This window comes from Manis javanica, chromosome 10 (genome assembly GCF_040802235.1).
Source record: "Manis javanica isolate MJ-LG chromosome 10, MJ_LKY, whole genome shotgun sequence".
In the NCBI taxonomy this organism is placed as follows: domain Eukaryota; kingdom Metazoa; phylum Chordata; class Mammalia; order Pholidota; family Manidae; genus Manis; species Manis javanica.
This window is the reverse complement of record NC_133165.1, coordinates 3,963,775-3,985,117: the sequence shown is the minus strand read 5'-3', so window position 1 is coordinate 3,985,117 and position 21,343 is coordinate 3,963,775. Positions and strand designations below refer to the sequence as shown.

General features: G+C 55.8%; 1 protein-coding gene across 4 annotated transcripts; it reads left to right on the top strand.

The window, feature by feature from the left end:
- The first annotated feature begins 3,381 nt into the window (after positions 1–3,381).
- Positions 3,382–20,854, top strand: CCNF (cyclin F). Of its 4 annotated transcripts, none has more exons than XM_037004471.2 (17): positions 3,382–4,018; positions 4,914–5,068; positions 6,076–6,182; positions 7,067–7,134; positions 8,318–8,511; positions 8,906–8,959; positions 9,668–9,772; positions 10,074–10,151; positions 11,911–12,062; positions 13,472–13,636; positions 15,189–15,312; positions 15,597–15,777; positions 16,103–16,190; positions 17,286–17,385; positions 17,478–17,602; positions 18,264–18,433; positions 18,884–19,074. In XM_037004471.2, exons 1-17 carry the CDS (start codon positions 4,003–4,005, stop codon positions 18,925–18,927), a joined length of 1,926 nt encoding a protein of 641 aa, XP_036860366.2. In that variant the 5' UTR covers positions 3,382–4,002; the 3' UTR covers positions 18,928–19,074. The 4 variants fall into 4 exon arrangements, with proteins under 4 accessions (XP_036860366.2, XP_036860365.2, XP_036860364.2 ...); XM_037004469.2 differs by having other exon boundaries at positions 3,397–4,018; positions 18,950–20,854; XM_037004470.2 differs by lacking the exon at positions 9,668–9,772 and having other exon boundaries at positions 3,396–4,018; positions 18,950–20,854.
- The last annotated feature ends 489 nt before the right edge of the window (positions 20,855–21,343 follow it).

The window sequence follows — 21,343 nt, the reverse complement described above, 5'->3', positions numbered from 1 at the left end:
ATCCGGTCTCTCCTTTGTGCAGGCAGCGTTCTGGAAGATGAGCACCAGGGGATGGTCCATTACCACCTGCCTGGCGATGACCTCAGCTGGGCGAAGGTGAGCAGGTACCTGGGCATCAGGGTAAGTCACCTCTGAAGCCCACCCCATGCTGGGGCAGCACCTTCTCTTTCAGGAGAGAGTCACGTTCAGGGCTGGTGTAGCACCTCTCTGACTTTACCATGGCAACATACCCATGGATTTCATGGAACACATAGTGTTTGAGCAGGAAGGAACCTCGGATCAGCTCCTCTGCCCCCTCATTTGAAAAGGTGGGGATCAGACCCAGAGAGAGGCCACCACATGCCCAAGGGTCACACAGCAAGCCAGGGATCCAGCAGGGCCCTGCCTTCTGGCACCATTCCCAGCCAGGGCCTTTTCCCTGAGCTCACAGACTGCTGGCTTCTATTGTGCAGGCTGCTTGGGAGGTGCTCTGGGGACCCTGCCCTTCACCCTCTGCTCCCTCCTCTCCCCTCCCTGGGCCAATTATCGACAGAGGCCTCCCCTTCCCACAGTTCTTTGGCACCCTGGAGCAAGCCAAGAAAAAGTATGTGTTGGATGAGTACTCTGTCAGCCGGGTCTCCCTGGAGGACATCTTCCTGAGCTTCACCTGCCCTGTGACCCCCACACAAGGGGACAACAAACAAGGACAGGCAAAGCCACCAGGCCCCTCATCTCCTTCACCTCCACCCTCTCAGCCTCCCTCCTCCTGGCTTCCCCCGCTGCCTCCCTCCCAGGCTGTCCCCCAGCCCTCCTCCCAGCCTCCCTCTCTACCCCCTTCCCAGCCTCACTCCTGGAGGCCTTGCTCCCAGCCTCCCTCCCCACCGCCCTCAGACTGCCTTGCCATAACAAAGAGTCCCAAGTACTGGGTTAGCCCGGGTGTGCACAGCCTGCCACCAGCTGCAAGGGTTGCAAGGCAGCCCACGGCCCAGGGAGCTCAGCTCGTGGGCAGAGGGGCAGGGGGCTCCCAGCCAGATTGAAGCCACTCATCCTAGAGGCCTGGTGGAGGCCTGTGGCCTCACTGAGACCTGGCTGTGGAAGCAGCCTCAGAGGAGCATCCGCCAGGTCCTTTCAAGGGGCTTTCCCCCAGTCCTCCTGGGGATGACCATGGTGCCATGAAACCACACTTCTGAGGGTAGGAGGAGAGGACAGATCCATGAGTTTGCTAGCCTAAGTGCCAATTTTTCAATATTTTGATATTTGGATTTGTGGGGCTCCATTTTTCCTCTGCTCTGGCCCCTGCATATGTTAGAGGTGACCCTGCATGTGATCCTATATCAACCCATGAAGTGGATATGATTGCTTCCATTTCCCAGATAAGTAAACTGAGACTGAGAAATACTCAGCAGCTTTCCACAGTCAAAGGTACTACAGCCAAGATTCGACTCAGATAGAGGTTCTCAAAGTGGGGCTCCTAACCAGCCGAATCCACATCATCTGGAACCTTGTTAGATATGCAGATTCTGGGGCCCTGTCCCAGAACTGTTGAATCAGAGATATTTGGGGTGAGGCCCAGCAATCTGGGTTGCAATGACCCCATGTTAACAGCTGCTTCTGAAGCACCTTGGGTGTGAGAACCGAGCAAAGGCCCTGTGCTGGGGACTGCTGCGCCGTGAGCCGGGGAGTGCGGTGACACGGGGCTGTGAGGACTCTCCAAGCCATGCTCCATGCGTGGCGTCTCTCCAGTGTTGGCACCAGCCCCTCTAGGCAGCCCTCTGGCCTGCCTGTGCTGCTAGCTCTCTCCATCCCTGCTCAGCCAAGCTCTGGGGAGGTGCTGTGTCTTTGCCACACTGCTTCCTCCTGCCCCGCCTCACCCCAACGTTGCAGCCTGGTCACGTCCCTGGCTGCCACACCCCCTGGCTTCCGGTCTTTTCCCCAGGTAGTGCTCTGTGGCATTTCACAACCTCTGCTGCCCCCTTCTGATGAAACCTGCCTCATGTGCGGTCTGGTTCTTGTGGTCCCTCCGTGGCCCTTCCCTGCGTCCTCTGAAGGTTCCTCTTCCTTTCTCGCTGAATGCTGGGATTCCTCAAGCTCCCAGCCTCCTTCACTTTTCCTTACCCTCCCCTTTGCCCTCTGCCTCCCTTGAATTTCCTTCTCATTCACTCCCAGACCTTCAATTGCCATTTTATTCCAGCCAGGAACTTTCCTGAGATCCAAACAATCTAAACTTTTCCAATGAGTTTTTCTCACACATGCCCCCACCCCAAGCCCAGCGGGAACAGGACCCTTCTTACACCCTCTGGGAGTGGCTCCTCACCCCGCTGGGGGCCTAAGGGTGTTACTGCCAGGGTGGTGGGTAGGGGCCAGAGAAGGCATGATCACAGCCTAGCCAAGAGAACACCTTCTCCTGACAAGTAAGAAAACATCATCTCTAAATAAATGAAAGTGGTAAGAACATATGAACAACACAGAGGACAGGCAGCCCAGGGACGGTAAATGACCAGGGATGCTGTTCTGCCCTCTATGGAACCGCACGGGACAGAGCCTGACTCCCTTGCTGGTGAGGCCAGTTTATTAGTCCCTTTACAATGTTACCAAAGTCTAACCTGGGAGAGGGAGGCCTCTTCCCTGGGGGTAATGGCAACAAAGTAACTACTAGGGAGGACAGCAGGGTAACAAAGTGGGAAACAGTAGTAATGGAAGGAAGCACAGGTGTGAGAAAGGATGAGAGCCAGGAGTCCTGTAACTTAGCTTCCTCCCAGCCCTTTGTGTAGGACATGGGACATCTGGGGAGCAGGCCCAGAGCCTGGTGGGCTCTCTGCACTCCTGTGCACATCGCCCCTGCCGCCACCTCCGCCAACTTCCAAAGCCCCAGCCCCTTGTCTCCTTGGGATCATGAGACTCAGGTCCGCTCTGTGTGTTCATCCATTTACTATCCTGCTTCTGACTGCCATGAAGCCTTGGCACCCTGGCTGCTATGCATGTGCCTAGCTGCCCAGTGCAGACCAAGCACCTGAAAGGGTTCAGTGAGCATTAGGGATGGGGACAGAGGGGTGATGACGGCTGAGGCCACAGGGGGAGTGGGGAGAGCCTTGACCCGGATTCCTTGGCTTCTTCAGAAAAGGCCACTCAGTCCTCCATCAAACCACCTCCCAGGACAATGCATTTCTTTCCTTGGCAGAATGTCTTCATGAAAGAAGTGGGATGTGAGCTGCTCCCCAAAGACAGGAGGGGTGGGCACTTAATGAATGAACAGGATGCTCAGCTGTGGCCCACAGCAACCAGTCAAGCAAGCCGGTGTGCACCTCTATTTTAGGAAGGGCTGCCACGTGGCAGGGAGGAGAGGACACTGTGGACAACAGGGCAGAGAGGGTCAGGCCTTGCCCAGAGATAGGATGGAGAGCCCGGGTGAGCCACGTCCCACAGAAGGTGGTCAGGTGCCCGCTAAGTCAGTGAAGATTTGAAGCTAAGGTCTCACACTTTTGCGTTTCGATCTGCGGCTGGGCCACCGAACCTGGGGTCTTCACGCCCGAAACACGGGCAAGAAGAGGGACCAGAAGTCGGGGCAGCCTCGGGGCCGTGCTGTCCGCGAGACCCTGACCCGAGGCGCGGCCGGCCCGCCTCGACACTCGCGAGGCCGGCCGGCCGGAGCCCGGAACCGCCCGGCCCAAACGCGCCCAAAGAACGTCCTCGCGCGCCGGCCAACCCTGCGCACCTCCAGGACACCGCCCCAGCCAGGGAGGTGGAACGGCCGCGCGGAATTCACCAATCAGGGATCGGCGTTCGAATTTGCGTCCCGGCGCTGCCAATCGAGGGCGCGAGGAGCTGTTGTGTGGGCGGGGCCTGGCAGCGCGGCAGCGCGCTCGCCCCATGGGCGGGCCAATGGGAGCGCCGGGCGCGTTTGAAAACTCCGGCGGGCGGCAGGGCGGGATGTGCGCCTGCGCGGGCCCGCACGGAGCTGGAGACTGGGTGGCTTAAGCTGAGGAGAAGGAGGAGGAGGCGGCGGCGACGGCGGCGGCGGTGGTGATGGGGGCCGGCGGCGGTGAGCACCGGCGGGGGCAGGGGCGCCGGGGGGTTCGCAGCGCGAGCGGGCGCTCAGCCTAAGGGCGCGGATCCTGAGGCCCGAGGCGCGGGCGGCCCGGCGACATCCGCCCGCTCGCCGGGCGCGCGGTTTAAATGCCCGGCGGCGCTGCGCGCGGACAGCTGCGAGGGCCGCAAGCCGGCGGCGGGCCGAGGGACTGGGTCCGTGCGCGACTGGGGCTCTATGGAGGTCCGGGTGGTCCGCGCGGGAAGGGCACCTGGCCCCGGCAGCGCGCCATTTGCTGAGGGGAGGCCGGGCGGGGGTCGCCGCGGAGAGATCCGGTGCGCTGGCCGAGCGACTCCTGCTTGGGAGCGTCCCGGAGTGACACAAGGCGACAGGAATTGACGTTGGAAGGACCCCAACTCTGTCGGGGGACGCGGGTCGGGCGGCTGTGACACCCACAGAGTGGCCTGGCCAGCAAGTCCCCCCGACCCTCCCAGTTTGGGCTCGAGCCCACAGAGCCTTGGTGGACACTGCATTTCAGTGATGTGTGCAAGTAGAAGCAAAGAGATGGGCAAGGGTCCGAGGGGCTTCCCGAGAGTGAAATGCGGGGACCACCGTCAGGAGCGTTGGCATCTGGGCTCCGGATCAGAAAGTTCCCCAATAGCCAAGTTACATGATCGCCTGCCTTTCACCATAAGTACTTGCTGAATCTTTGAATGAATGACGGTGCCTTCTGTAACTCCTGTGATCCTGCTCCTTTATTTTTAGTTTCTGTTTGGGACTAGACATAGGGCTGGTTCCTTTTGTGAGGCAGGGGGCAGTACGTGTTCAGTTACTTCCAGATGTAACTTTTCATGTCAGCACAACTCCTTTCCAGCACACCACACAGACCACTCTGATGTTTTTTCTCAAGTGCTCCACTGTAGGTGCGCCAAGTGTTTCTGTTATCCTGCAAAGCGAAGAATCAGAAGAAGACCCCGAAACTTGACCATCTTGAGTCTCCCTGAAGATGTGCTCTTTCACATCCTGAAATGGCTTTCTGTTGGCGACATCCTCGCTGTACGAGCTGTAAGTTGCCTGGTGAAAATAGTGTCAGCCTTGACGTTCTTGGCTATCTCATCAAGGCTTCCAGTCCTTAACTGTCGCAACAAAACCGGCTGCAAAAGAGGGCAGGGGAGACAAGGATGATAGCTCAGTAGGTGCTTGAGGTGACGCTGAAGCGCAGCACACTAAGGTTGGTTCTGCTCCTTGCATTGGCTTTTTTTTTTTTTTAACAGAGAAAGTACCATTTTATGGCAGTGAAATTCATGTCCCTTGAGAAATTAGATAGTGTTAATAAAAGTATATTCTTGAGGTCAAACGCCCTGTAACATTCAGCGCTGAAAGGGACTCTGGGGGTTATTTTGCAGATATTGGGCCTGCAGCCTCACTCTAAGTTACTAACAGCAGAGTAGTGGGAAACAAGAACTACTCTGATACCCAGAGCCTCCTCCATTGCGGTCATAATACCCACGGGCACTGTTTCCAATGGCAGCAGACAGTGGAAACTTTAGAGCTTAAAGTGCTCACCTGTGCTGCTGGCCGCCTGCCTGAGCACTTCCTGCATCTGCCCAGGGCACAGGCTCCAGGTCCTCCCAGAGGCCATCACGAGTCAGTCTTTTCCAAGAGGCCCCGTTAACCTCCAGGCTCCAGCTGAGTTCCCACTAGCAAGGCCCAAGTAGAGGAGCTCAAAACAGGTTTCTGTCCTACCTGCTGCCTGTAGTCAGTTTCCTTGATCCTTGCAGATGCAGCCCTTACTGAGGCATTGTCCCCTTTCTCAAGCTAGGCACTCATTCCCCCTTCTAGGACTACTGTCCCCGGCTTTAGAGCCACAGAGAAACTTGTTTCCAGGCTCTTTGCTCTATTCAAAGAGACTGTTACTTGCTGCAGAGACTGGGGGCCTTTACTGTTCTGGTGGGAGGGGGACAGGAGGCGCTCCTCCTCAAGTCTATAACCTGTCTTCAGGAGCTCCAGGAGCTGGGCTTCTAGGAGATGCCTTGATAATCCCCCCAACTCCACCTGCTTCTGTTCTACAGGTGCACTCCCACCTGAAGTACCTGGTGGACAACCACGCCAGCGTGTGGGCATGTGCCAGCTTCCAGGAACTGTGGCCTTCCCCAAAGAACCTAAAGCTCTTTGAAAGGTATCTCTGCACCTGAGAGCAGCTTGTTTTTCCCCCCATCTTTGGGCCTCCTGGTATGCTACCCTGTGTCCCAAGGCCTGACCCAGAATGATTTTCCTTTTGCCGTATCCCCACTGAGTCACACACGGGACAGTCATTGGTCATCCACATGACCAGCACAGCCTGATGCATTAGTTGCAGTAGTGTTTCCACTTGTGCCAGGATGTATCCAGAGTGATTCAAATGCATGTCACCTGCATGTGGAAACTTTACTCAGCCCTCTTTTCTTTTAATCAAAACCATGTGATTCAAATTTTACTGCATTGTACTGAGTGGGTGATCCCATCCCCCCCGCTGGAGTTGGGACTCAGAGAGAGGGCCATAGGGTGTATGAGCCCTGTAGCCTGTGAGCTTCCTGTGTGCCAGCAACTAGACCCACCTCCAAGTGGGCCAGTTGGCCCAGGCAGGCCTCCTGAGATGTGATCCACACACCATGCAACTCACCCATATAAAGCGTGAGACTGAGTTGTGCAACCAAAGACACTGTCTAATTGTAGAACATCGTCATTACCCCAGAATGAAATCCCATACCCATTAGCAGTCACTCCCTATTTCAAACCCTGCTATCCCCCAGCCCATAGGCAACCACTGATCTGCTTTTTGTCTCCATAATTTGCTGGTTCTGGACATTTCATAAAAGTGGAATCATACAATGTGTGGCCTTCTGTGACTGGCTTCTTTTGCTCAGCCTGTGTTCTAGGTTCGTCTATATCATAGCCCATCATGGATACTTGATATTTGACTGCATTACTTGAAATGTTTCTTGTTAAAATACTTACTCTAGCTCCCAGGGCTGTGATGGAGCACAACCTTTATGAAATAAAATGTGATGTTTTATGTTGTAGGGCTGCTGAAAAGGGAAATTTTGAAGCTGCTGTGAAGCTCGGCATAGCTTACCTTTACAATGAAGGCCGTAAGTCCACCGGGCGGGGCGGGCTCTCCGTACTTGGCATTGGTGTGTTAGAATAAGCATGAGCCCTCCCCAGTTAGCAGTTAGTCACTGTGCCTGTTGCGGCTGGCAGTCTGCTTTCCTCTCTCCTTGGGAACTTGTGCCCAGAGGTGCCCTCTGAGGTTCCCATTGACAAACTTTGATTCTGTAGATTGGGAGAGTCAGCTCTTGTTGGAACAAATCCTTTAATTTTGATTGGCAAGTGATGACTGAGTAGACATGCCTTAGGAACGCCAGCGCTTCCCCTGGCTGCCTGTCCTCCACCCACATGACACTGCAGCACACATACATCCTGGCTCCTCTCTGGGGCCAAGGTTCCTCCGTGGGACTTGGGCAGCACTGAAGGCATGCCTGATTCCACAGGAAGACAGTGAGGAGGTAGCCAAGGCTCCAGTGGGAGGCAGGTGTAAGCAGGTCAGAGCTGGCTTGGTACCTGAATTCCTTCATCCTCGAGGGGTAGGTGTTCCTTGAAAAGACTGCATGGCCTGCTCTCTCATTCCCACCTGTCTGCTTAGCTCCTGGAGCCAGCCTGTCGTCCATCCTGTCCCAGCTCCCAAATGCATACTTGGGTATCTGTCATTTATCTGATTCCAAAAGATCTGGTGTCTTGCTAAGAGATAGCGCCTGCACGTGGCCAGTTGACGGGACTATCGTGAGTGATGGATTTGCCCAGCACTCCAGCCTCCAGACTCAGGAGAGCAGCGGTCCTGGCCTACTTCCCATCAGACAGCTATTCCCAGACATGTTCACACACCACACAACCCCCCCTTCTAAAGTATACGTTACACTAATGGTTGTTTTTATATTCACGGAGTTGTGCAGCCATCACCACTGTCTAATTTTGGAATCTCTCTTTACCCCAAAGAGAAACATGACACCCATTATTAGCAGGTGGTCAGGCAGCAGTTCCCAACAGGACAGAGAGTGGGTAGTGATACCTTCATGGGAGCCCCTTCCCAACCTGCAGAATCCAGGCTGCCAGGTGGACCCATGCAGGGGCCTGTGATTCACTAAGTAGGGTAGGAAAAGGGACCTCCTCTTGGGGCACCAGCAACATGTCTCTGCTGTAGGCTTAAGGTTTTGGGCTTTCAAAAAACATGAGAACTTTCCAGAGACACCCCAGCTCACATGCTGTTGTTCTCCACAGTGTCTGTGTCTGATGAGGCCCGGGCAGAAGTGAATGGCCTGAAGGCCTCTCGCTTCTTTAGCCTTGCTGAGCGGCTGAATGTGGGTGCCGTGCCCTTCATCTGGCTCTTCATCCGCCCACCGTGGTCAGTGTCCGGGAGCTGCTGCAAGGCCGTGGTTCATGAGAGCCTCAGGGCAGAGTGCCAGCTGCAGAAAGTGAGTCCTGGGTGCATGGGACAGTCTGTGCTGGGTGGTCCAAGCCCCATAGTCTTGGGAGGCAAGAAAACCTTGAGGGGAGACATTGCAGACCATGTAAAGTTATTGCAGACCATGTAAAGTTAAGGAACTGTGGGCAGTAGGCAGGGGAGGTGCAGGAAATCCAGACTGTGGACATGGGAGTGTCTGGAGATGACCCTGCATGGGAATCATATTGGGGTGGACCACAGATGTTGACACCTGGAAGCACAGGACTGAGGCCCCAGAAGCAGAATGCGCAGAAGCGCGGGAGCCCGCCACGGGAATGATGCTCTGCTTGAAGGTTGCACAGACAGGAGGGCAGCCCACGGGAGGCTCTCTCTGCTGCTGGTCACACCTCTTTCTCCTTTTCCAGACTCACAGAGCATCCATACTGCACTGCTTGGGGAGAGTGCTGAGTCTCTTCGAGGTGAGTCGAGATGTCCATCTCTCTTGGACTCTGCCTTGTTTGACCTGTCCGTGGCCTGTGTAAGCACAGCACAGAGCACGGCGGCTCCCAAGTTCCTGTGCTGCTCTCCTTCCCGGCAGCGCGAACACCAAGGACCAGGAAGTAAGTGCAGAGTGGCAGACGAGGCATTTGGGGTCTGGAGCTACAGCAAGGCCTGCCCACGAGAGGCAGTGCAGAGCTGGGCAGAGCACCAAATGCTGCAGACTAGGAGCTTGTTTGTTTTGCGACTCCGCTGTTAGCAGACCTCACTGTGCTTGAGGATCTTTACTGAGCTTTGTGAAGAGTCCCTCTGCAGCAGACTCAGGGAAGTGGTGGCTTCTGGTGGCAGATGCACTGACAGCAGGGAGGGAGCTGAGTGTGAGCAAGGAGGTGGTGGAGCCCTGAGAGCCTCCAGCTTGACTGGCCGGGGTGCTCAGTGTAGAGGACACACCAGGGGACACAAAGCTTGTCCAGTGGAGAGCAGGGCCTGTGAAGGCAGAGCTCAGGGGTTCAGGCTGACTCGGTTGTCAAATTGTGTCTTCATAGAAGTCACTTCTAGTGTGACTTAGTTAACTCATTAAAGATGAGAGCAGCCTGTGTGATGACCTGGAGGCTCGGAGAGTTGCTGAAGGTGAGAAGGGTGTGGCAGAAAGAGAGGAGAGAAAGAAGACTCTGCTTCACTTATTCCAGGATGTGGAGAAGAGGAAGCAGGCCCGTGACCTGTTTGAAGAGTCTGCTAATCAGGGATGTTTGTCGAGCTCGTACCTCCTCTGGGAAAGTGACAGAAAGACAGATGTGAGTGGACTCGGTCTGGCGAGAGAAGGAATTATGTGGCCAGGGCATGATCTCCAAATGGGCCCTGGAGCTTCTGTCAGCATGGGGAGGGAGGACCTTGCACAGCTCCAGGACCCCCAGGCTGCCCTCAGCACTGCCCCAGAATGACCCCCAGCATTTGGGGCATAAAGGGCTTCAAAGAAAGTGCAGCCAGAGACCCTCTGGGAGAGCTGGGAAGAACATTTAAGAACCTCATGGGTCGGTTCTGAGATTCTCAAGAGACACAACCATGTAAAGCATGTTGACTTTCTCCCACTCACAGATGTCAGATCCTGGGCGATGCCTCCACAGCTTCCGGAGACTCAGGGACTACGCAGCCAAAGGCTGCTGGGAAGCGCAGGTGAGGCGGGAGCTGCCTGGGCTCCTTATGCTGCCTCTTGTTGGGACATGGGGGCAAGGCCCCCACTCAGGAGGCAGCAGGACTGGCCCAGGGTTGGGCTGGGCCTTAAAGGAGTTTAGCTCTTGGGTGTGCAGGAGGAGGGCCTGGAAGCGCTTCCCACATCTGCTCGTCTCCACCCATCACATCTCCTCATGGCCTTTGCCCCTGAGCTGCCACCCAGCCCGTGGACTACATCTGCTATAAAAGCCCATACTGCTCCCTAAAGTTGTCCTGGAGGTAAATAAAGCATCTCGGCAGCAGAACTCAGGTCTCCTTAGAGCAGGTGGGCACGTGGGGTGCTGGCCTATTCTCATGACCCACCCGAATCAGAGCCAGGGCATCAGGGACTTGGTGTTCTTCTTGCAACTGTAAAAATGTCCTGGCTTGTGGGCAAATCAAAGAAAGCTGCCCTTTGCTAAGTGGGTAGAACCTGGCTCTTGTCACCCCGCCAAGCAGGTGGTTGAGTCATCCACCCTTGTAAGCTAGGCAAAAGATCACAGAACAGAAGAATGCCCGACCTGGCATGTCACAGAACCTGGTGCTTAAGTCCAAGACAGCACATTTACAAGAAATACAGTAATGAACAATGTTTGAAGCTCAAACTAATCAATAAGAATGTAAGGCTTGGATAAAAGTTCAGAGGGTTTCAGTACACTCAGAAAAGAGGAAATAGATGTGACTGGTCAGAACACAGAGCAGCATTTGACCCCTCTGCTGGTCCAGAGGGTGTACATTTAAACAATATTGTGGCTGATCACATCAGCAAGTTGAATATACTGTGTGTGTGTGTGTGGGTGGGTGGAGAGCTAATTATTTTTGAAAATACACATTTTTAATGATGATAGTTTTTGCAGCAAAGATGTGATACAATAGCATTCCTATTAGTGGGTGTGAAAGGTGGTATAGGCCTTTCAGAAGGCACTTGGGCCCGGTTAGCAAAAGACAGGGCAGCTGCTCCTGTGGATGAACCACGTGAACAGAACGTTCCCCAGATAACACAGCAGATCAGAACCCCCCTCACGAGAACAGGTGAGGCTTGCTCACAGATGTTCATGTCAGAACGAGCCATGTTATTGTTAAGTGGGCAAAGAAGATGTGTGCATGTGTGCCGTAATCACAAATGCACTGTTTTTTATGTATTTATGCACTGTTACAAACGTAGAAAAAACCTGGAAGGAAATACCTAGAAGTGGTTGAGAGTAAGCTTCCGAGAGCTTTATGGGTGCTGATGGGGCCAAGCACTCACACCCATCTGCCAAAGCAGGCGCCCCTACACCCTCTCACAGAAAGGTGGACGGGCTCAGGGAATTCCCCAGAGAGCCTGTGGGCACACAGACCCAGGTGCCAAAGCCAGGTCATTTGCACCCCCAGCAAGCTTGTGCCCCTTTTGTTATTTGGCCTCCCCGTGAAGCATCTAGCTTTCACAATAGCAGGGTTGAGCAGAAACAAAATTAATTTTTTAAGGAAAACATTGACAAAAGATGGGAATTGGCTGAGGAGCTGTGCAAGGGTGGGAAGGCAGCTGACATTCCATTATAAACCTTTTGTCCCTTTAAAAATGTGTCACATGGTACAGTGCTTATTTCAAAGAGAATAATTAAAATCTTGGCCATGCTGGCTCCAGGAGGCTTTGAAGGTGTCAGTAGAGGGAACGTGTGTACCAGGACTTCCGCCTCAGAAGCCTGCTGCCACACACTCACTGCGCACTTTCCCTCCTCAGCTGTCTTTAGCCAAAGCCTGCGCGAATGGACACCAGCTTGGACTGGAAGCCAGAGTCTCCAGCGAGATAGTGAGCCAGCTCTTCCAGGCCTCCCGTGCCGTGGGCAAGCAGCAGGCCTTCTCCGTGCAGAGAGGCCTCAACGACACCATGAGGTGGGTGCTCTACGCCACAGCTGCCCGCCTGAGGCCTGGCCACAGCCGGCCTCCAGGGCAAAGGGATCCACTGTCACGGGGCGCCCTGTGTCATTCACGGCCACCGAATCACCCCATTCATGTGTGTCTTTGTGTGTTTTCTCGAACCTGTGGAGTCTGCATTACCTAGGGCTTTGAATAGGAAATACCCCACATAAGTGAATTCTCTCAAGTTTTCTTTTTTATTTGAACCTTAGTTAAACCATTTTTAATGTCTTTCAAAAATGATGGGATTTATGATCTCGATTCCTGAAGCCAAAAAACCACCTTTTCTTTACTACCCACCATCACAAGCATCCGTGTGGTGTGTGAAGCCCTGTGGCCGGCCAACCAGCCAGGAACAGGGAGCCTGGCCCTCTGGGTAGCTGCCGCTTCTGCAGGTGCATTTCCTCCAAGGTTTGGAGATGGCACTTGTACCCATCACGGGGTGCATTAGAGAGTAAATGGGAAGTAACTTTTTAAGCTGCAGGATATTTCCATGCCCCTCGGGTTGGTGATGTCAGGCCCGTAGTGAGTGATCGTAATCACTCGTTACAAGTGACCATGCCTTCCCCTGGGAGGCCGGCTGCCCCCCCTCAGGCTAGGGACGCCACGTCCTTGGCTACTGCAGGGAAGTTGCCGGGCTTTTGGGTCTGGCCCCCGCCCGCCTCTCCAGGCCCTGTCAGGAGTCAGCTGGTAGTGCCTTCTGTCTGCCTCTCCTCTTTTCAGACTTGATTATATTTCTGTCTGGGGGGGTTAACATTCATTAAACATTTTTTTTTTTTTTGCTTTTTAAGAACTGAAATAATTGTATTGAAAAATTAATATTTCGACCCTTGAGCATCTTTCCATTTTCTTCAGTGCCAGGCAATACCCAACTTTTGCCTTCTTTTCTTTTATTGAGGTATGGCTGACACGTAACGCTGCGTCAGCTGCAGATTTAACCATTCCAAGTGCTGAGCTTCTGTGAGGCAAATGGCTGGCCTTACTGGTCTTTGTGCAGAGGGCAGCTCTCCTGTGTCCCCTCCTGTCTCCCACTGTGGCTGGTGGGAGCCTCAGACGCCTGGTGCTCCTGCGGCCTCGCCCCACTCCTCCCGGCTGAAATTGGAGGCTTGTCTCCTCTCGGCCCTCTGCCGTCCGGTCCACTCCTGCCTCCCCTCTGCCATCCCACACAGATGCCCAAGCCCACCTGCCTCCTGGGAATAAAGTCGGGAGACATGGGGCCTCCCCAACCCCCACACATGGCACTGGAGCCTTGGATGGGTGCCTAGCTGGACCAGCGCTGCCGCACATTACGAGATCCATCCCTCGGGATGGATGGGCCAGGTGGGAATGGGAGACAGCACTGTGGAGGGCCTGCCCTGGTTTTCATGGGGATGCTCTTCCCGCAGGTACATTCTGATCGACTGGCTGGTGGAAGTCGCCACCATGAAGGACTTCACGAGCCTGTGCCTTCACCTGACTGTGGAGTGCGTGGACCGATATCTGCGGAGAAGGCCGGTGCCCCGGTACAGGCTCCAGCTGCTGGGCATCGCCTGCATGGTCATCTGCACCCGGTGAGAACAGTGCTTGGCATGCTGACACCTCAGTGACGTGGCCTTCAGTGCCCGTTCAGTAGACAGGGGTTTCCATTTCAGGGAGCAGCCAGGCTGAGTGGTCCTCCTATGTGGGGATGGCAAAGCTGACCCGCAAAGTGTGGGGGGCTGTCTGTCCCTGCATGTGGTCTCAGGACCCAGAATGTGGCCCTGCTCAAGAGGCTCAGGCTGGGCCCCTCTTCCCCTGGCCCCTGGGGTGACATGGCAGCAAGGGAGGGTCAAGTCAGCTGCCACCCTAAAGCAGATGTCTCTGCATGGCCTGCTGTTTCCCCGGACAGTGCTTTGCGTAGTGACTGCCCATGTCTGCCTGTGAGGCGTGGGGGTGAGGGACCGGCTCATCCTGCACAGTGGTGTGAACGAAGACCGACCCCTCTTTTGCACAGCAACCCAGAGGCAGGGGTCCGGGCTAATGCCGCTGGGATTGTTTTTCTGATCTGTGAGGTCACGGAGGAGCCCCAACTCTTGTCTTACTCTCTGCCACCCCCAGAACCCCAAGGCTACCATGCCCACCTTTGCAGCAAGCGTGTGCATGTGGCCCTGCAGGGAGCTGGTGTGGGTCTTGTGGTCTCTGGGTGGCCGCGAGGCAGGTCGTAGGACCACAGGCGGAGGGGGTGTGGCTCAGGGCCACAGACAGTCCAGGCCCCTCTCAGATGTGCTCTTGGGAACACGTTCCAGGTTTTCTCACCAGAGAGGGCTGAGCACATTGAGATGCCTCCCTGCATCTAAACACCATGATCATATCTTTGCAATCAGAGGCCGAATGAGTGGACCACAGGCAGGCAGTGAGATAAAAACATTTTTGAGGCTGAGATGCCCCCATCGCTGCTCTCAGAGCTGTACCTGACACCGTCCCACTTGAGAGCCACAAGCACAGGCTCTTGGCTGCCCCACTCGCCTCCCCTTTTTGGCGCCTGTGGTCCCTGCACCTCCCATCTTCTCTCTTGGTCAAGCCGTCAGCCAACGTGGGAGCCATGGAGTTCCTAGGACAGGGGCTGCAGGCTTGGCCCCAGTCCACCCACTGGACCAGCATGTTCCCTGATAGTTTGCACTGGTGGAGAGAAGAGCACAGGATGACCACCTGCCCAAGGGACAGTTGAGATTTGTTCTGCCAGACCCCGAGCTGTGTGGCCTTCAAACGCCTCCAGCTCTGGTGCTGCTGGCTCACCTGCCTTCTGGGTTTAGGCTGTTTGCACTTGCTCCACAGAGGCTGGCACAAGGCAGGGCAAGTCCTCACCCCTCCGGGCATGGGGACTGACCCATCACGCTGTGCGCTGGAGCCTCTGCAGAGCTGCCTGCATGCCTGCCAGCCAGCCATTGTCTCTTCCACTGGCCCAGGGCACCAGTCCCTCTTCCTCCCCTGCCCCTGTAATGGTCAGATGACCTTTTCTGTTTCCCTCAGTGGCAGCAGGCACACATCTGTTCTTTGAGCCCCCTACCCTGTCACTGAAGCTCAAGTGGCCGCTCCCACCAAGGGAGGCCGGCTCAGCACTCAGACCCTTTCTTGAAAGTCCAGGTTCATCAGCAAAGAGATCCTGACGATCCGAGAAGCTGTGTGGCTCACGGACAACACGTACAAGTATGAGGACTTGGTGAGGATGATGGGAGAAATCATCTCGGCCCTGGAAGGGAGGATACGAGTAAGTGGCTGTTTGCTTTCCCTTTAAATCAAAGTTGAGGTTACAGGAGGTGTCAGGAGAAGCTGAGGGCATCTGCTCAGCATTGAACTGCCCTCCTCTGGAATGTCCTCCTGGACCCAGAGGCCATGAGGCCACAGGGCGTGTCACCTCACGCCCTAGTGTCCACTGTGGGCATCACTGGGCCAGAGCCCATACCTGCTGGCTGAGAACCAGCCTCTGCACTGAGTGGGCATATGAGCCCTCCATGTGCCAAGACCCCATGTTGGCCTCCCTGTTCCATCTAGGTCCCCACTGTGGTCGATTACAAAGATGTCCTGCTGACGCTGGCCCCCATGGCACCAAGAACCCAGCACCTGTGCAGCTTCCTTTGCGAGCTCTCCCTGCTGCACACCAGCCTGGCCGCCTATGCCCCAGCACACCTAGCTGCCGCCGCCCTACTGCTGGCAAGGCTGACACACGGGCAAAGTAAGGAGCCAGTCCTTGTGGCCTGCCACTGAGAGCACAGCCTGGGCCAGGGCCCAGGGGATTCTGGGAGTCAGGAGACAGTGCTCAGACATGCGGGGGCAGGGGGTGGCCATCTCTCCTGGAGAAGGAAACATCAGGACAATCTAGAAGCTGTTGTCTGGGGTGAGGCCAGAGAAGGGTCTAGCCAAGTGCTTCCCACACCATTTGCTGCAAGTACTTGTACCGTTATACATGGCGTCTTGGCAGCCTGAGCTCCAGGAAACCACTGCTGAGCCCTCAGGGCCGTGGGCCATCAGTGGGCCGTCATTTCTGCTTTCCTCCCCAGCACAGCCCTGGACCACTCGCCTGTGGGACCTCACTGGGTTCTCCTGTGAAGACCTCATACCCTGTGTCTTGAGCCTTCATCAAAAGTGGTAAGTCTGTAAAAGGAAACGAGCCCCCTGCCCAGCCTCTGCCACACGGGCTGTCCCCAAGGACCACGGGGGACGCTCATGAGGCTGTCCTTACACAGCCCCCACAGCAAGCTGAGCTCAGGGTTGATGTTTAAAAATGCTAAGCCCATGTTGTTTGTTCCACCCGCTGTTGCCCACCCAAACCTAATTCCTCAGGCAACAGAATGGACTAGAAAAAAAGAGACTGTCTCCCTGACCAGTGATGATTTCAGCCTAGGATGCATTGTCTAGCTTGAGCTGGCACACCTGGGCCCCAGGCACGTACCTCCACTTCTGCTTTGCGCTGCAGCTCTTTCCCTCTGGCTGCTCAGCCCAGCTTGCAGCCTTGCCCCTGCACTACTGCGACCCCCTCCTCCCTCCGCCAGGCTGGGCTGAGCCGCCTCCAGCAGTCTGCCCATCCTCAGATGCCCCGAGTTATATTCCCTGTTGTGACCATCACCACAACCCACTTTAGGGTGTTTTCACCAGCCTCAAGAGAAACCCTTCACAGTGCTCAGACATGTGGGGGGCAGGGGGTGGCCTGTCACCCCAAACGTCCCCTCCCCTCCAGCCCCTGGCAAACACTTAGCTACTTTCTGGGGATTTGCCTGTTCTGTACATTTCATGGCCATGGAACCACACCCTGCGTGGCCTTTGTGACCAGCCTGTCACCTTCAATGTCTCCACCCTGATAACATCCCACCGTGGGGGCAGACCACATCTAGTTCATTTGTGCACAGATGGCCACAGGTGGACACTCAGCTTTCGGCTGTTGTGAATAGCACTGCTGAGAACACATGTGAACAGCCTCTGTGTGGATGAGCATTTGCACTTCTCGGGGACACCCCCTGGGAGTGGAATGGCGGGGTCGTGGGTGACTCTGCCTGTAACCAGGGACCCACCAGACTTGCACAGCACCGCCCTGTTTGGCCATCCGTCGCTGGGCTGTTCTGACAGTGTGTTGTCCCTCACTTGCAAGTGGAGGCCAAAAACAAGTCTCCTGGGTGGGCTGGGTGAGCAGCCTCACCCGCCCCGGAACCCCGGCCTTGCTTTCCCTGACGCGCCCCTCTGTTGCAGCTTCCACGACGATGCCCCCAAGGACTACCGGCAGGTCTCTCTGACTGCTGTGAAGCAGCGATTTGAGGACAAGCGCTATCAAGAGATCAGCCAGGAAGAGGTGCCGCCCTCCTGCCCTGCCCCTGGGCGCCTGGTGGGTGCTGGGGTGGGGTCGCAGCCTCGCCCCTCCCCCTGACCCTGGCTTCCCCTCAGGTGCTGAGCTACAGCCAGCTCTGTGCAGCTCTAGGCGTGAAGCAGGAGAGCCCAGAGCCCACATCCTTCCTCAGCGCAGGGGACATCCACACCTTCCTCAGCTCTCCTGGGAGGAGAACCAAGCGGTTCGTAAGCCCGAGTCTGATGCTGCTGCATGTGGTGACCCCTGCAGCTGTCAAAGGAGCTCTGTGCCCTTTTACACAGGGGCCTCCTAAGGCGTAGGGGAGAACAGCAGATGCCACGAATGAGGCTGGGGTTGGAGCCAGGCCTTGCGCCACTGGGCTAGTCTCCCCACCCCTGTTCTCTGCACGCTCTCGAGCCTCGTGCTCTATCCCAGCTACCTTTGAGGGAAGATGGTCTCAGGCAATGGGTTGAGCCCAGCTCAGGCTGGCCCTGCCACTCGCCCATCCTGGGCCGCAGTGTTGCTGGACTCCTGCCACTTCAGCTGTGACACGACCAGTGTCCTTGGTGCCTCCCCTGCCTCTCTGGTCTCCACTCTCATCTGCAGCACCTATCCCTTTACCACATCTCTCCTGTCTCAATGTCCTGGCTATACTGCCTGGAATAGCCCCCCTTGCCTCCTCACCCACCTAAGTCCCACAAAGTGCAGATGAGCAGGGCCCTCACCACCCTGCTGCTCTGTCCATCACTGCTGGAGGGTCCCAAGCAGGCGGGGTGGCTGTGTACCCAGTTGAGCACACAGGCAGGGCAGGTGGGTGCCATGGACCTGGCCGGGCCCCTCAACACTGCTGCCTGTGACCGGGTCCCGGCTCCCCTACCTCGCAGGAAGCGGGAGAATAGCCTGCAGGAGGACAGGGGCAGCTTCGTTACCACGCCCACCGCCGAGCTATCCAGCCAGGAGGAGACACTGCTGGGCAGCTTCCTGGACTGGAGCCTGGACTGCTGCTCGGGCTACGAGGGTGACCAGGAGAGCGAGGGAGAGAAGGAGGGCGATGGTGAGCTCTCACAGGGACAGGGAGCCCCCACAGAGCCCCAGCCCCAGCACACCACCCACTGGGAGGGAAGAGGTAGGCTGAACCTGTGTCCACCCCAGCCTAGCCCGTGTTGATGGAAGGATCTCCCCTAGAGGTCCCAATGAGATCTCTGGAATATTGTGAGATGTGCCCCCACCACCCGTGCACACACGCTCTCCAGGGCAGGCTGCTGGGGGCTCTGTCCCCGTGTTCTCGGGCACTGATGATGCAGGAAACCCAGTTTGCTTGTTTTGTGTCCAACTCAAGGGATTAGGTAAATTATTAGGTGGCCAGTTTTTCATTTCCTACTGTCCCCAAGTCCCATTGGGTGCTACCCCAAGCTGAAGGAGGCACTTCACCCGCAATTTCATACCCAAAGGAGAGTGTATAGGGGACTGTCCAGGCTGAGAGCTGCACGCTGGACCTCCCTAGGTCCTGACTGTGGGTGTTGCCCCAACGCACCGGCTGTGGCCTGACCTCCCCTGATGTCACCCACAGTGACGGCTCCCAGTGGCATCTTTGATGTCACTGTGGTCTACTTGAACCCAGAACAGCACTGCTGCCAGGAATCGAGCGATGAGGATGAAGGACACCAGGATTCACATGCCTCTGCAGCAGACACCCAGATGCCTCCATCGCCAGGGCCCATGCCCCCTCTCTGTGGCAGGAGGGAGCCGGGCAAGGACATTATGACCTCAGGGTACTCCTCCGTCAGTAGCTCAAGTCCCACAAACTCCGTGGACGGCGGCTTGGGGGGCCCTCCCCGATCTACCTCAGTGCTGTCCCCAGGCAGCCACTCAAGCACACAGCCTTGCCACCATCGTGCCAGGAAGTCATGTTTACATTGCCGGCCCCTGAGCCCCCCGGAGAGCAGCTTTCCCTGGCGACAGGTAAAGAAGAAACACCTTTCTGCCCACAGTGAGGAGGAGGAAGACATGAACTTGAACTTCCTGAAGCTGTGAGTGTCAGGGCATTTGCCACAGTGAAAGTTTACCGAGGCCGGAGGTCTGCTGCGCTGGCCGCATGGGGGCGCTGGAGAGCGGTGTCTCCCCGTGCAGACCCTGCAGCAGACTCTCCTGTCGCGAGAACAGGCACTAACTCCTTTCCCCGGGACCCACGCGAGCCGGCAGAATATCTGAATCAAAACCAAAACTCAGATCCCTGTTGCTGGAAAGTTTACCCTCGAGGCAATCATGCCACACTGTGTGAAGCCAGTTTATCATGTTTCCTCCTGTGTCCCATCCTGCTCTCTCCAGGAAGCTTCAGCCTATGTCCTGACCTGAGCCCCACCCCAGGAGCCCCCAGGGTGCACAGTTGAGGACAGGGGAACCCAGGGAGCCGGGTTCTGCTCATCCCTCCCTGCATCTAACTGGTTCTGGGTCCAAGGGGAGCTGACAACTATGAGCACACCACTGTCCCTGAGGACATCTGCTTCCTTCCTCACTGGGTGGCGGGTCCTGTGGAGAGGGAGCCCAGCTCCGACCATTGTCGGCTCCACATGGCCACCAAGTAGGGGCCCTGACTTTGCAGGCCAGCACTGGGATGTCCTGGTCATAGGCCTGTATTCTCTGCTCATTTGAGAATCTTTATCCCCTCCCAGAATAATTTGTGTCCCCATAAACCTCTCTTTGCACTGAATTCTGGGCTATTTCTTTTCCTGTCTTTGTTCTCATTCTTCTAAAATGAAAACTAAAATTAAAAATAGAAGGTATTAAATTGAAGGATGGTAAAATTTTAAATATTATTTAGGTTCAGCTGAAAATAGAAAATCTGATTCAGGCTCCTCAATGCTATCCTGACATTCTATGCAAAAAGAATTTTCCCAGAGAAGTTAGCCAGAAAAAATTATACATCATATTTAACATCTGAGGTGACCAAGGTTTGAAAGAGCAAGATTAAAAGGATCTGTCCCTGTCTGCTGGGTTGGGTAAGCCTGGATCTGCTCTGGGACCCCAGGAGCAATGAGCCACAGACACTCCATGGGGCCAGCAGCCAGCCCGTCTGAGAGCTCCTGAAAGCTGACCCTGACCTCACAGGTGGCTGGATCACCAACACACTCATCTACTGGCATAGTTCCTGTTTCCTCTCATGTCAGGGAGAACTTCCTGGCGAGGAATGTCCCCCAAATGCTCTTTCACCAGAACTGCAGGGACATGCTGACTCAGTGGCTTATCTTGGTGCTTGTGTGTGTGACGACCTCCCTGTGGGGGCCATCTTTCTGCTTCTGTGGGAGAATTCTGGCCATCCTGGGCACATGTCTGGGGTGAGGGGGACCCTGACACTGGAATTGCAGACCTCTTGTTGACTGTGCCTCTGGGCATGTGTGAGCCTCAGTTTACTTATCTGTAAGGTGGGGCAATACCTACCTCACAGGGGTGTTGTGAGGATTAAATGTGATGAAGATGGTGACAGCTGAGTGAGGTGCTTGTCTGAACTGTTCATCCCCTGGCCCAAGACTCGGAATCAGAACCCCAGCTCTGGGTGGACCAGTTCCCTGCCTTTTCCCAGCCTGCACCTTGTAGGAGGAAACCACACCACTGGGGACCTAATTTCGTCTGCCTACAGTGTAGGGTCTCCCTGGCATCCTAAGTGAATCCTCATCCCCTCCCCTCCTACCTCACCAAGAATCTCGTTTTAGGAGTGCCATCACCTCCCCTCACTGGACATGGAAATGATGGAGGGACCACCCTAAGAGCAGCCCCCTTCCCCTCCCATCTGGCACCCTCAGCTGTCCTGCTGTGTGTCTCTGCCCCCTATGCTGCAGCACCTTCCCAATTAGCAACTATGGAACACACCTCTCCATCTTTAATCCCCAGCTCCCTGCCCAGGTATGTCGTCCATCTACCCTGAGATTTCTTGGCCCTGCATGTTTACATTGTTCTTTATTCTCGT